The sequence below is a fragment of the Clarias gariepinus genome, chromosome 10 (assembly GCF_024256425.1).
Source record: "Clarias gariepinus isolate MV-2021 ecotype Netherlands chromosome 10, CGAR_prim_01v2, whole genome shotgun sequence".
NCBI classification, from domain to species: Eukaryota; Metazoa; Chordata; class Actinopteri; order Siluriformes; family Clariidae; genus Clarias; species Clarias gariepinus.
This window is the reverse complement of record NC_071109.1, coordinates 24,634,959-24,649,513: the sequence shown is the minus strand read 5'-3', so window position 1 is coordinate 24,649,513 and position 14,555 is coordinate 24,634,959. Positions and strand designations below refer to the sequence as shown.

The window sequence follows — 14,555 nt, the reverse complement described above, 5'->3', positions numbered from 1 at the left end:
CTGTCAAATAAGCCCTTATCATTTCTGTGTTGCCACAGCAACGGCATGGCAAAGAGAGTTGCTCTCATCAGCTTCCTGTCATTGGTCATGCTCATGAGCGTCCTGGGGAACCTACTGGTCATGGTGGCCGTCTGCAAGGACCGGCAACTCAGGTCAGAGTCCCTCCTCTTCTAACTTCACTTTCTCCTTTTTGCACATTGTCAATAAATCTGGTATATACCTTTTTTCCTCTACCAAGATCACTGCATATAAATAGAAATTATTGATATAAAGAAAATCTAATTAGGTCTGATTTGGTTTGGATAATGAAGGGTTTAGAGTCCTAATAATTTAAATGACAGAAAGAGGTAAAAATTGAAGAAGAGCATGCATATTGAATGTTAGTCATGGTGAACTATTGCTTAAGGTCAAACTTAATTCTTAACCACAGTCTCCGATTGCAGTATGATTTGTAGCACAGGATTTATTAGCAGTAGAGTGTGTATCCTATTCCTGAAGGTGTAATAATAAAACAAAGTTTAAATTGCAAATATATATATATATATATATATATAGAACATAAACTAACATCCTTGTCAGCAGCAAGGATAACATGCATCGTATATTTATAGTATAACACACAAAGTAGAACGCATGCAGGTTGGTGTTTTCATAGTATACTGTATATGAAAACAACACTGGATCACACAAAACCAGTGAGTTTGTCAGTTTGAAAAACTTCCTTTTCTTATGAACTAATAAAAATAATACATTTTTAACAGGACCTTATGCTTACTGGATGTGAAATGGAATATAACTCAATAACACATTCATAACTCAATTAGCTTATTTTTTTTCCATTAATAACGGCTGAAACAGAAACAACAGAAAATCACTCAAATTTACATAGCAAGTGTAAGTGCACTTGCTAAACTGCTTACTCTGTACAGCTCTGGTGGAGTCAGGGCACTAGATGGGGTACACCATGGACGGGGTGCCAAGCCATTGCAGGGCCCAAGCTCACACACTCACTCATTCTCAGCCTACTGTGCATATCTTTCGACTCTGGGAGAAAAACTGAGTACCTGGAGGAAACCCACCAAGCATGGGGAGAACATGAAAACTTCACGCACACAGACGCTGGAGGTGCAAGACCACAGTTCTAACCACTGCGCCACTGCCCCACACTGCTTAAGCCCTGATTTCTTGAAGATTCATGATAAGCAAGTAATTAATTTATTAGTGAATTTTTCAGGAGCTGACTCGTTTATATATATATATATATATATATATATATATATATATACTCGCTGCAGTCGCTAAAGCTAACATGCACAGAGAATATATCCAGCATAAACATAAAGTTCTGTGCTTCTTTTACTGATATCAGAGGAACTTTAGGTGCTAAAGCTTTGGTTCCTAGATTGTTTGTAAGAGAAGTCTTTAAACTTTTGTTGTATGTAATTCAGGGCTGTTTCTGAAAGGATGTATTATTTTTATCTACACAAGTGTCCGTAGCATCCTTAGAGATCCATCCATCTCCACGACCCACATTTTTTACCAAGTATTTTCAGCTTTGAAAAATACAACAATAAATATGCACAATAACAATAGTAGGTAGTAGTACCAAAATCAATATGTTATCTTCAAGAAGTGTAAAACGCTTCATTTTACAACAGCTCTGCAGCCTTTTACAGAAGCGCTTTCCTGTCTATTTCGAATCACACATCACTTGAAAATCTGTTTTAAGCTTTTAAATTGGGCTTATTATCTGCCTAATGGACCAGCTGAAAGCACCCATCTTCAGTTCTCAAGAGCAACTGTAGTGTTAAATATAGTGTTTGCATTGCTATAACACCTGATTTCATTTGAGGTAATTATGTCATTATTAGCTTTTGTTAAACCGAACTAATCACAGTGGCAGTAATCACAATGGCACAGCGTATCAGTTCCACCACAGTCTATAAGGAAAATTATCCTTATCTATGCCCTGTCTACCTATCTATTTTTAAAGCACACCTGAGCCAAATGAACATCCTACAGACTTGGCTTAGGTGTGCTCAGAAATGCAGCAGAACTAAAAATAACTGAATAAATGTGTAACAAGATGAATTTCTATGACCAGTAATTGAACATCCATAACTACATTATATACAGTTGTTATAAAAAGTCTAACTACTCCTGTAAAAATTGCACGTTTTAAACTGCATGTAAATCATGCCATATTATGTCTTTTTCCAACTTTAATATAGTGCTAGTTGATAGATTTTCATAAATTTAAATAAATGAAAGTGATTGTCAAATGTTGTAATTGCATCATATAAGTTCATACATATGAATAGTAAGTTTTTTAATTAAAACAATTGAGGAAGCTGTGTAAAATTTAAACAAAAAGTAAAATGCAGCGTTTTACATGAATAAACTTTCTCCCACAGTCCGGACCACTTACAAAAACTGCTCTTAGATTAAAACAGTTAAAACAAGCAGCCGGCCCCCAAGGCAGAGCTTGAAGCAAAGTGCATTTCTATAGTGGCCAGCATTGACAGTGCTGCATTGGCTTTTTGGTGGTATTGGACATAAGGGCTGGTCTTTGGTCCCAATGGGCATGGGTGAGTCTTGGTTGTCCATGAACCTGTCATCAGTTTCCTGGTATATAATCGATAATGAACATTAATGTGTTAATCTTATGTGTGGTTAATGTTATGCCCAATCAATTTATACTGTATATTCAGTGGCAAACAGCATGGTCCGTGTTTCAGATGTAAGAAGTATATCTGTATGATTATATCATAATAATCTAAAGCTAATACTTATACATACAGCATCACTCATTTAAGAAATTAGATGGTTTACCTTTATTTTCTATTTTTTTGCCAATTTTTTCCAGCCCTATTTAATTAAAATTCAAAATTCTGTGTTCTGTCCCCTTAAAAACACACTACTAAATAGCGATGTGCAGTTCACTCCTTTTCCAAGTGATCAGCTTGTGGTTTTTGTGTAATGGAAAACTGAAGACTGTACATAAATGATTCTTTTGTTTTTTTCCATCCAAATTCCAAACGTATACAAGTTCAATACAGAATGTAATTGTGTTTGTTTTCAATTTAAAAAAAGAGGCTAATATTGTATCTGGCTTTCATTTTAGGAAAATTAAGACCAATTACTTCATAGTGTCGCTGGCCTTTGCTGACCTGCTGGTATCAGTACTAGTGATGCCGTTTGGGGCCATCGAGCTAATCAATCAGAACTGGATCTATGGCGAGACGTTCTGCCTGGTGCGCACCTCGCTTGACGTGCTACTTACCACTGCCTCCATCCTGCACCTGTGCTGCATATCTCTGGACAGGTGGGATACACTGACACACTAATACATGCATACACATCTCCATGGCCACATCTCAAATGTCCTTCACATTTTATCTGACAAAAACAGAGAGACCTGTTCATGGATGCATGATTAGCCTTTAAGGTATTTCTATTTTTTTCCTACAGGACATGAGGAGAATTCCATAATTTAGCGGTTGTCATGGCAGTCATGCAGTGTTTAGTCATAAAAGCCTCTGCAAATCTGAGTTAAATTTCGTTGAGAGATGCGTAGAGCATGATGGTGCTGTTTCCATGGTGACTTTAGTGTGATTCAAGCTGACTTTGGTTTATTCAGCTGCTAAATCAGACCCAACACTGTGATTACGAAGCCAATTACAGTCCACATGATACCTTTAGGGGAATATCATTATTGGCATATCATTATTGTAGCTTTGAATCCCTTTATAATGTAGCAGAATTAAATCAAGACTCAATTCCAATTATAACTGAAGTCTGCTGATATTTTCTCTCAGCATGAAGACATGTAGTGGCCGTTTTCTGTTAGTCACCCAAAAGTTAAACATAAGGTGTATGATTATTGTTGTAGCTGTGCAATTGTAACGACGGTGCGTTGGTAAGAGTGTATAATTTCATTATTCATACATGAGAATATTAAATGTATATGTACAGTCGTGGCCAAAAGTTTTGAGGATGACACAAATATTAGTTTTCAAAGTTTTTTAGATCTTTGTTTCAGTTGTTTTTGTGATGTACTAAAATATAATTACAAGCACTTCATACGTTATAAAGGCTTTTATCGACAATTACATGACATTTATGCAAAGAGTCAGTATTTGCAGTGTTGGCCCTTCTTTTTTAGGACCTCTGCAATTTGATTGGGCATGCTCTCAATCAACTTCTGAGCCAAATCCTGACTGATAGCAACCCATTCTTTCATAATCACTTCTTGGAGTTTGTCAGAATTAGTAGGTTTTTGTTTGTCCGCCCGCCTCTTGAGAATTGACCACAGATTCTCAATTGGATTAAAGATCTGGGGAGTTTTTCAGGCCATGGACCCAAAATTTCAATGTTTTGGTCCCCAAGCCACTTAGTTATTACTTTTGCCTTATGGCACGGTCCTTCATCGTGCTGGAAAATGCATTGTTCTTCACCAAACTGTTGTTAGATTGTTGGAAGAAGTTGCTGTTGGAGGGTGTTTTGGTACTATTCTTTATTCATGGCTGTGTTTTTGGGCAAAATTGTGAGTGAGCCCACTCTCTTGGATGAGAAGCAACCCCACACATGAATGGTCTCATTAATGCTTTACTGTTAGCATGACACAAGACTGATGGTAGCGCTCACCTTTTCTTCTCCGGACAAGCCTTTTTCCAGATGCCCCAAACAATCGGAAAGAGGCTTCATCAGAGAATATGACTTTTACCCAGTCCTCAGCAGTCCATTCACCATACTTTCTGCAGAAGATCAATCTGTCCCTGGTGTTTTTTGGGGGGGAGAAGTGGCTTCTTTGCTGCCCTTCTTGACACCAGGCCATCTTCGAAAAGTCTTCGCCTTACTGTGCGTGCAGATGCGCTCACACCTGCCTGCTGCCATTCCTAAACAAGCTCTGCACTGGTGGCACTCCGATCTTGCAGCTGAATCCAATTTAGGAGACGATCCTGGCACTTGCTGGACTTTCTTGGACGCCCTGAAGCCTTCTTAACAAGAATTAAACCTCTTTCCTTGAAGTTCTTGATGATCCTATAAATTGTTGATTTAGGTGCAATCTTAGTAGCCAAAATATCCTTGCCTGTGAAGCCATTTTAATGCAACGCAATGATGTTTCTTTGCAGGTCACCAGGTTAACAATGGAAGAACAATGTTTCCAAGCATCACCCTCCTTTTAACATGTCAAGCTTGCCATTCTAACCCAATTACCCTGACATTCAGTAATGATCTCCAGCCTTGTGCTCATCAACATTCTCACCCGAGTTAACAAGACGATTACTGAAATGATCTCAGCAGGTCCTTTAATGACAGCAATGAAATGCAGTGGAAAGGTTTTTTTGGGATTAAGTTAATTTTTTTATGGTAAAGAAGGATTTTATTATGTAATTCATCTGATCACTCTTCATAATATTCTGGAGTATATGCAAATTGCTATTATAAAAATTTAAGCAGCAACTTTTCCAATTTCCAATATTTATGTAATTTTCAAAACTTTTGGCCACGACTGTATATGTAAATGTTAAATGTACCACTGAAGGGTAATACAGAGATCCAAAGGCACAAGTAAAACAAGGGCAAAGTGTAAATAATAAACAAGACAATAACAAGGTAGAGAGTGGAGCTTTTTTTGCTTTGGCATGCCATGTAAAAAATATCAACATATTCCTATCCAACTGTTTCCTGTACATTTCAAAAAAAAAAAAAAACCTATATACATAAAATTGGCTTGAGAACCATGCTTAAATTTTTAAAAAAGTAGTATTTCCACTGACCACTTTATTAGGAACCCAGTACAACTGTTGATCCATGCAAAATCTAAATACCAGACCAAATTTTTTCAACCTTTTTTTTTTTTTTGGTTAAAAGGAGTGGAGTTCAATGTGATTTCCTGCAGTTGTGACTTATCCACCTCAGGGTTTAACGTGTTGTGTGTACTGAGGTGCCTCTTTACTCAGCACAGCTCTTAGGAGTGGTTATTCAAGTTACTTTTGACTTGTCAGCTCAGTCCTCAACAACAAGGCTGTCAATTGATTGTATCATCCTGTAGAGTCTAAAGACTAATAAAAATACCAAATTACAGTGGGTACCAAAATGGCATTTTCTTTATAATCAAGCCTACCTATGTAATCTCAAAATAAGAATCTAAAATTTAAAATCAAAGATTTTTTTCCCCCCGAGTCTGAGGTTACCTGAAGCTCTTGACCAGTATTTGCATGATTTTATTCATTGTGCTGCTGTTGCATGGTTGGCCAATTACTGAATAGTTGCTCGGGTAAGCAGGTGTTAATACAGTGTTAGAATAAACTGCATTACTAGTAAACAAAAGTTTTTATATTAGTAAAGCATTTTTATATTGGTTTTGTTCCTTAACCTAGCCTGACTTTCAATTTAGACAGAAAAATAAATTTATTTATTTATTTATTTATTTTGCATAATGTACAGGGTCCCTTTCTTTCATAAAGCCTCCATCCTCTTTCCTCTCACAGTTTAAAGACATGCAGGTTGGGCTTATTGGTGTTTCCAAATTGCCTGTAGTATGTGAGTGAGTGTGTGTGCTTGTGTGCCCTGCAATGGACTGGCACCCTGTCAAGTGTGTATGCCGCCTAGTGCCCTTGTATAGGCTCCAGGCTTTACAGCAGCCCCGTACAGGTTAAGTGGTATAATGAATGAATGAGTGAGTGGGAGAAAGATCTTTAATTCAAATGTGCTTTAGCATTAGCTTAATTTGAATGAATTGAGGTGGGTTAATACAATCTGACTTTTTACAACCAACATGATTTAATTACGCTTTTTCAAAGCCCTGGAATGTAACTGAAGTTATTCACTTTACGTCATTCAAACAAGTCAAATAAATAAGACATACATTTTAATGACTTTAGTATTAGCAATAAAATAATATTTTATGAAAAAGTTGTACAAAATATTTTCTCTTAAATCTCACTGAATACTCACTCACTCATCTTCTATATCGCTCTATCCTGTATTCAGGGATCCCAGGAGGCTTAGGGCACAAAGCGGAGTAGACCCTGGACAGGGTGCCAATCCATCATAGGACACACACACTCACACATACATATATACTCAGCAAAAAAAAGAAACGTCCTCTGACTTTCAACTGTTTTTACTTTCAGTAAACTTAATGTGTAAATTTTTGTATGAACACTAAAAGAGTCAACACCATAAGACATGAACTAAAAATGTTTCCCAATGTGTCCCTGAATGAAGGGAGGCTCAAAATCAAAAGTACCAGTCAGTATCTGGTGTGGCCACCAGCTGCTTGAAGTACTGCAGTGCATCTCCTCCTCATGGACTGCCTATTGCGGACAGTCTGAGCACTGATGGAGGGATTGTGTGTTCCTGGTGTGACTCGGGCAGTTGTTGTGGCCATCCTGTACGCGTCAGGCAGGTGTGATATTCGGATGTACCGATCCTGTGCAGGTGTTGTTACACGTGGTCTTCCACTGCAAGGATGATCAGCTGTCCTTCCTGTCTCTCTGTAGCACTGTCTTGGGTGTCTCACAGTGCAGACATGGCAATTTATTGCCCTAGCCATATCAGCAGTCCTTATGCCTCCCTGCAGCATGCCTAATGAACGTTCACACAGATGAGCAGGGACCCTGGGCATCTTTCTTTGGGTGTTTTTCACAGTCTGTAGACAAGTCTCTTTAGTGGTCTGCGTTTTAAGAACTGTGACCTTAAATGCCTACTTTCTGTAAGCTGTTAAGGTCTTAACGACCATTCCACAGGTGCATGTTAATTAATTGATTATGGTTAATTGAACATACATGGAAAACATTGTTTAAACCCTTTACAATGAAAATCTGTAAAGTTATTTGGATTTTTACAACATTATTGTTGAAATACACAGTCCTGAAAAAGGGATGTTTCTTTTTTTGCGGAGTATATATATAAATTCAAATTCAAATTTTATTTGTCACATACACAGTCATACACAGTACGATATGCAGTGAAATGCTTAGACAACTGCTTGTGACCTAAAAATAAAAGACTATGAATAGAAAAGGAAATAAATATGAAAATTAAAAATAAAGGGTAAATTTAACTAGGAAAGAATAAAATAAAATATACAAATAAAAGTTAAAAATAACTGTACAAAAAAATACACAATATAGAAAAATATATGGAGAATATATGCCTGCTGTAGATATAGGACAATTTGGGAACGTCAGTTAGCCTAATCTGCATATGATCGTTCCTGATTTTTATTTCTTTCTACATTGTAAAGGAATGCTGAAGGCGTCAAAAAAATGTATTAATCTTCTTTGAAGAGTTAATGGTGAGATGTGTTTGCTACTTATGCTCTGTAAAGACTTCATAATGCCTCTAATCTGGCCTTCATAAGAGCCAGTTTCATTATGGTGCTTGACGGATTTTGCAAATGCACTTGACAATACTGTTCTTGCAAGAACTATTACAGAAAGGCTGACCTCTGTGTCTTAAAATAACAACTAACTGTTGTTTTTGTTGTTGTTACGTGATTACCTAATTCCATATGTGTAATTTTATAGATTTGAAATCCCAGTATTGTTGTAGAATGTAGAAAATAAATCACTAAACAAAAACAAAGAAATTTGCAAGTGACCCCAAACTTTTGAACGGAAGTGTATATATATATATATATATATATATACTGTATCTATACATAAACACTTGTCTACACAATATGTTTGTAAGATTAGCCTGAAGATGGTTCTTAAATGAAATTGACAGAACAGCAACTGGTTTATTATCTTTCACCAGTCAGAGTGGCAATTTTAGGAGGGAAGAAGCATCTCGCTAAATTAAGCATCTATGACTGTCAATGTCCTTTAGTTTGTGTGTTGAACTTTGTACATTTATACCAGCAAACATTCTTGCTAATTTTGGAATTGAGACATGTTTGCGAGCATCAGAAGTTTCAGGCTGATTTCCTATAAGCTTAGTAGTGACTGGCTGGTTATTGCTGTCATGAATTTTGTTTTAGGCATTTTTAGCCATTTCTAAAGTCATTTGCTAAAGGTAAAAAAGAGTATTCTGTTTCGATCACTGGAAAAGTATTATATCAGGCATTTTTGGTCACACATGTTCTAGCAAATAGTTTACTAAAGTGAGCATACACACTAAGGGAAGTGTATGTCTCCTCACTGACTGTCCTTTAGCCAGTCATTTAAGGCAAGTGGGGATCATGAATGATTGTGTGTACAGTTCCCACAGACAGACGCATATTTTCTGCGAAATAGTGACATGGACACGGACATACGGCCTTCTTTAAAAATGTTTCCACCATTAAAATGTTTTGCTGCAGATCTCAGCACCATTCTGTGCTTGAAGTCTTCTTTGAATGTCAATCACCTTTACACATGGAGACAGTATAGCAGTACTATAATGTAGCAGTGTTCTTTGAAAGTTTAAAGAAATAGACAGCCAGACATGGGTTTATTTAATGTGTTCCACAAGCACATAGGCTGCTGCTGGCCAAAGCACACAAACACAATAAAAGCTTTCACACACACACACACACACACACACACACACACACACACACACACACACACACACACACACATGTCATCACTGTTGGAAGCAAAAATATTTCGAACAGTCCATGTCTTAGATTTGTAGTCATTAATATACTATATACCGAGTGACAGATTTCCCGAACTACCTTTTTCCTTCTTCTGTCAAACTGTTTATTGTGCAATATTGACTATAATTTTCTACCAACCACAAGGTTTAAATTACTGCAAGTCTGTTAAAGCTTCATTAGGCAGTATAAACCACTGATGGCCTTGCTAGAATAGATTTTGTAGCAGGTTTCTAGCAGTTGTGTCAGTACAGATTTATTATTTTAAGTATGACGGTAGGTGATGAAAACAAATGAGTCAATATTTTGTAATTGCTTTGTTTACTAGATGTTCTATAACCATAATAAAGAAATGTATTCACCCAGGCGTGTATGTTAGACACCATAGTTTCCTTTCTGGGACATATGTTGTGCCCCTGGCATTCTCAATCATTCCCATAGACTTTATAAAAAGCCTTTCATTGAGCTGCCTCAGTATTTCTGCTTGAGTGAGGTGTGGGAGGAACTGGATGAACATTAGCAATTTGGAAATCTGGTGCACTTAAAGCATAAAAACTTGCTTGAAATAACTGCACTTATAAATGGCAGCAATCACCAGCCTAATGTAGTTGTCTCCTGTTTTTGATGCTTCACAGTGCTCTAAAGACAGCTGAACAGGTGAGGTGAGACTTTCTTAAGAGTTTTATTTTTAGAAGTACTATAAAGCAAGCAGACATGCATTAGAGCCCTCTGCCTATGTTCTAGTTACAACTCTATAGCTCACTGGAATAGTCATTACTGCTCACTTCAGTCTCATGGCTCTGACGTATGCTTTTCATTTGACTGCAGGACTTCTCGCCACAGTGAGCTCTTGTTCTTTGCCAAGCAAGCTTAGTGCTGAGTTATTTATGCAGTCGTTTTATGATAGCACTTCCAGCCTTTACTCAGGTAGCCACAGGAAAGCTCAAATGCACAACCAATTGCTCTTACATGAAAATTGACTAGACTAGTTCTGTGAAAAACTAATCACAGATCTGTTACATTTAATTATTTACATATGGTGCTCATTTAGGCAGTCATCCTACAGTTAATCTGTGTTGCTTTTTTTAGTCGATCCTGGAATATAAGAGCATTAGCAGGCCTCATTTATTACCAGCACTGCTATGTTTGTGCTTAGTCTGATACCTGCTACTTGTACCACAATTATAATAACATAAACCATGTGGCCCTCTGACATCTGTCCTCTAGCAGTCCTGCATTTGCCATAAGACATTCAGCAGGTTTCAAGTAACACAATGCAGTCCATGGTGCGCTGGTACACGCAGAGAAACTACTGTGTGGGTCGTGTTTCTGATGTCATGCTGTTTAACACTTGCCCCTGTTGCACTCACTTAAACTGCCAACTACACACATTTGTCACGATAGAATTTTTTTGAGACAAGTAAGAAAATAGGAAAAGTAGACTAAAAACAAAACTAGTGACCTGCCACCATTTTGCATTTAAACATTAGCATGGACTGCTACAACTTGCAAATACGTTACTCAATAATATATTTAAAAAAAAAAAACATGAACATATATTAAATGATTGACAGATTCATTGGTGTTTGCACCCCTCTTTTAAATCACCTGCAAAGAAGCCAGACACAACCCTAAATAGTGGGAGAAAGGAGTTGCTGAAACAGTTTCTGCATGTTAAACCCGCATATTTTCAGTCATTTGATGAGCTAAAGATAATTCGCCCAGATTCTGGCAAATAATTTATTTTTGTGAAAGAAAAGGAGTGAGGACTGGCTTGATGAAGCAGAGAGATACTCTCTGAAAATAAAATAGTTCTGTGCACCCATCAAGGCTGTATGTGGTCTCAGATGTGTTGAAGTAAAGTGGCGAGCATTTGTCCTCTCCATAGGACATTGGATGGGTGGAATCATTTGGTGAGTTACTAAATCAGCTACTGAATGCTGATTTTAGCATTATGGACAAGTTAGAACGATACTCAATTATTAAAATTTGATGAACGACTTATAAAATTAGAGGTCCTAGTTCCTAGAGGAAACTACTTTTACACTTTTCTTTTACCTTCATGCAAGCCCAAGTGGCCTAATTGATAAGGAACTGGCCCTGGGATTTTGGCTCGGAGTCCCAGGTGGGGTGCGAGTGGTTAGCAGAGTGGCACAACAAATGTACTGTATACTCAGCCCATAACCCAGAGGTTCATGAATTGAAACCATTCTTTGCTAGGACCAGCATGTTAGAAGAAGTGGTGCATTAAACAATTAAGACTCAGGGATTTGGTCCCCAGCTCCGCTAAGCTGCCAATAATGAGCCGCTGTTATCCCTACCTGTTCGAGGGGCGCTTTATGAAGTATGCTGCTTTCTACTGCAAGGAAAGTTTTGACTGACATTATATTATGATGTCTTCAGCTATCTGGATAGAGAAGTAGTAGAAGTGCTATTGATGGCATCTTCAGTTTGCTGCAATTAACGGAGAAGTGCAGAGAACAGCAGTGTGATTTGCATATGGTATTCATTGACTTCACCAAAGCCTTTGATTTTTGGAATCGTGATCTACTCTTTAAAGTACTTCTGAAGATGGACTGTTGTGCTAAATTTATCCATATCGTTAGGAAGCTGAATTCTGATAAACAAGCCAATAATTCACTTGGTGGATTATCAAAACTAAGGGATCAAAAAAATGGTCTCAAAGCATTTGATAGCATTTATGCAGCTATACTTCTCCTTTCTGCCCTCAAAGATTCAAACACTCATTTATCATTAAGGTCCACTTCAGATGTGATGGTGACATCTTTGACTTAAATGCTTTTAGTGCGCAAGGTCTTTACTTTGAATAATGATGACAATATTGTTATGTTCTCCAACAACCTAACTGGTGTTCGTCATCTCTTAATCGTTTATGAGTATCACAGAAAATGAGCCTTTGAATTAACATAAAAAAGCAGAATCCATGAATATTGCTAGTTCAGCAGACTTTTACATCAATAGCAAAAAAGAGTTTTAAATATCTATGTAGTCTTTGGTTTTGTCTTTGGCTGCAGGGATATAATTATTTTCACCAAATTGTGAAGGTCTACTATCCCCTTGTTTAATGTATGGCAAAGAGAAATTAACATTATATTGATAATATCAGTTCAGATCAACAAATACACCTACATTTCATTCTTATCTAATCAAATGTAATCACAATGATAAAGACAATGATGAAGTTATGGAGCTAGCCTCATTTGTGAATAACTTTCTGAGATGGATGGGACATGTTACTGGCATTTCAGATACCAGAGACCTGTCATGTTTAAAGCTCTTCTGTATGGCGTATAAACTTATGATATTTATCACAGCCGTCATTCTTATGTGATGTTGCTTAAATATATCCACTGTTATCCACTGTTACTGTAAGTGATTTGTGAAGGGACTGCATTTTACGTGTTCTGATTCTGCATGAAGGTAGAAGTGAATTAGTCAATCAAGAAAGTCTCTTATATGGTTAAAGAACTTTGGATAGTGAAACATTTAGATATTTAAGGCTCTTACTTATTTGTTTTCTCTTTAAGTCTAAGCTAGGTGGACCAGTGACATAGTCACTAACAGCTTTAACTTGCTCATCATTACGTAGCCTTAGAGTAACTATGAGCAAAACATAGGTAACTGAAGATTTAGACTGTACAACAGTGGATAGATCATCAATTTATTATCTAGCCCCCTGGGAAAGTGAAAGCTCTAATATGATGCCCAGTTCTATGATTATATACTTGCCAAATAACTAGAGTAAAAATGGCAAATAATATAATTTAACTCAAACACATGCCAAGCAAATAAGGTGCATTAATGCAGACTGTGAAAAATAAGTGAGCGCTTAAATCTTTTATAGGGATGACTTTATGCAGCTAGAGTGTGTATCTTCCCTGATAACGTCTCTGTTGATGAGGCATTTTGTGTGTGCCCCCTGCAAAACGTCTTTGGATAACATTTCAGCTATAAGCTTGGTCTCACATGGCATGGAAATATGTGCCTTGCTAGCTTTTACATTTTTGCATGAGGAAGTAACAGAGACGGTTATTAGAGCTGTATGACAAACTGTACTTTCTTATTTGTGATTACGGAAAGATTGTCTAGCTTCCAGGCAAGCTAATTATATCGCTAGTAAGATTTGTTCCTACCAACAGCCAGACCATTTCCTACACTGTGCAGCAGGTGGTGGGATAATTAAGTATTTAGTTTGGCAGTGTAGGAAAACTTTATGCTAATACTCACATACAAATATCTTAAGTCAAAAAAGTAGATTTAAGTTTTCCCTATTTGCATATGACTTTTCCTGCAAAGACGTTTTACTGGCTGTCATAAGAAAAAAGAAGCAGCTATTTTTTTGGGCTGTGTGCCATCTCTGATACTGTGATAACTCTGGTCTCTGTGGTATTTTTACTGCCGGTCGTACGAATAGAACAACCCATCACAGACATCTGTGCTATTATATCAGCAGTATTCCTCCACTCGCACACAGTCATCTCCCTTTGTTCCTGCAAAATAGGAGTGCTATACATTCATCAACAACTTCCTCCACACCAGACTTACTTTTCTCACATTCACGTGGACATTTTTTTTTTAAGCTAGTGTCGGAGAATGGATCGCATCAAAACTTGCCTAGAGCCCATCATTGTTCTCTCTTGCGGTATTCATCATTTCGGAAATTTGACAGCTTTGAAAGCGTGACTTGATACGCAGTGTTAACATCTCTCTAAAAAATTAAATCATTTCAAAATGAGTTTTCCAAACAAACTCTTTATTACACACGATTAATTCATTCTGTTATAGAAATATTTGAAAAAATTTATCTAGCTTGGTTATTATGAAATGCTGAATGTCATACAAAAAGTTAAAACCCCTTTGGTGGAGTGTAATTCGACTACTTGAGAGAGAGGTGACTTTTGAAATCTACCCTGACCAGGGGTTAAAATGTGTCAAAATT

At 37.1% G+C, this 14,555-nt stretch overlaps 1 protein-coding gene across 2 annotated transcripts in view; it reads left to right on the top strand.

Annotated features, from left to right (window-relative positions):
* htr4 (5-hydroxytryptamine receptor 4) overlaps positions 1-14,555 on the top strand; it is a 101,155-nt gene that overhangs the window by 43,140 nt on the left and 43,460 nt on the right. For both annotated transcript variants that reach the window (XM_053506073.1, XM_053506074.1), the window contains exons 3-4: positions 39-152; positions 3,125-3,325. In XM_053506073.1, the coding sequence (XP_053362048.1) occupies positions 39-152; positions 3,125-3,325 (315 nt within the window). The remainder of the gene's footprint in view (positions 1-38; positions 153-3,124; positions 3,326-14,555) is intronic.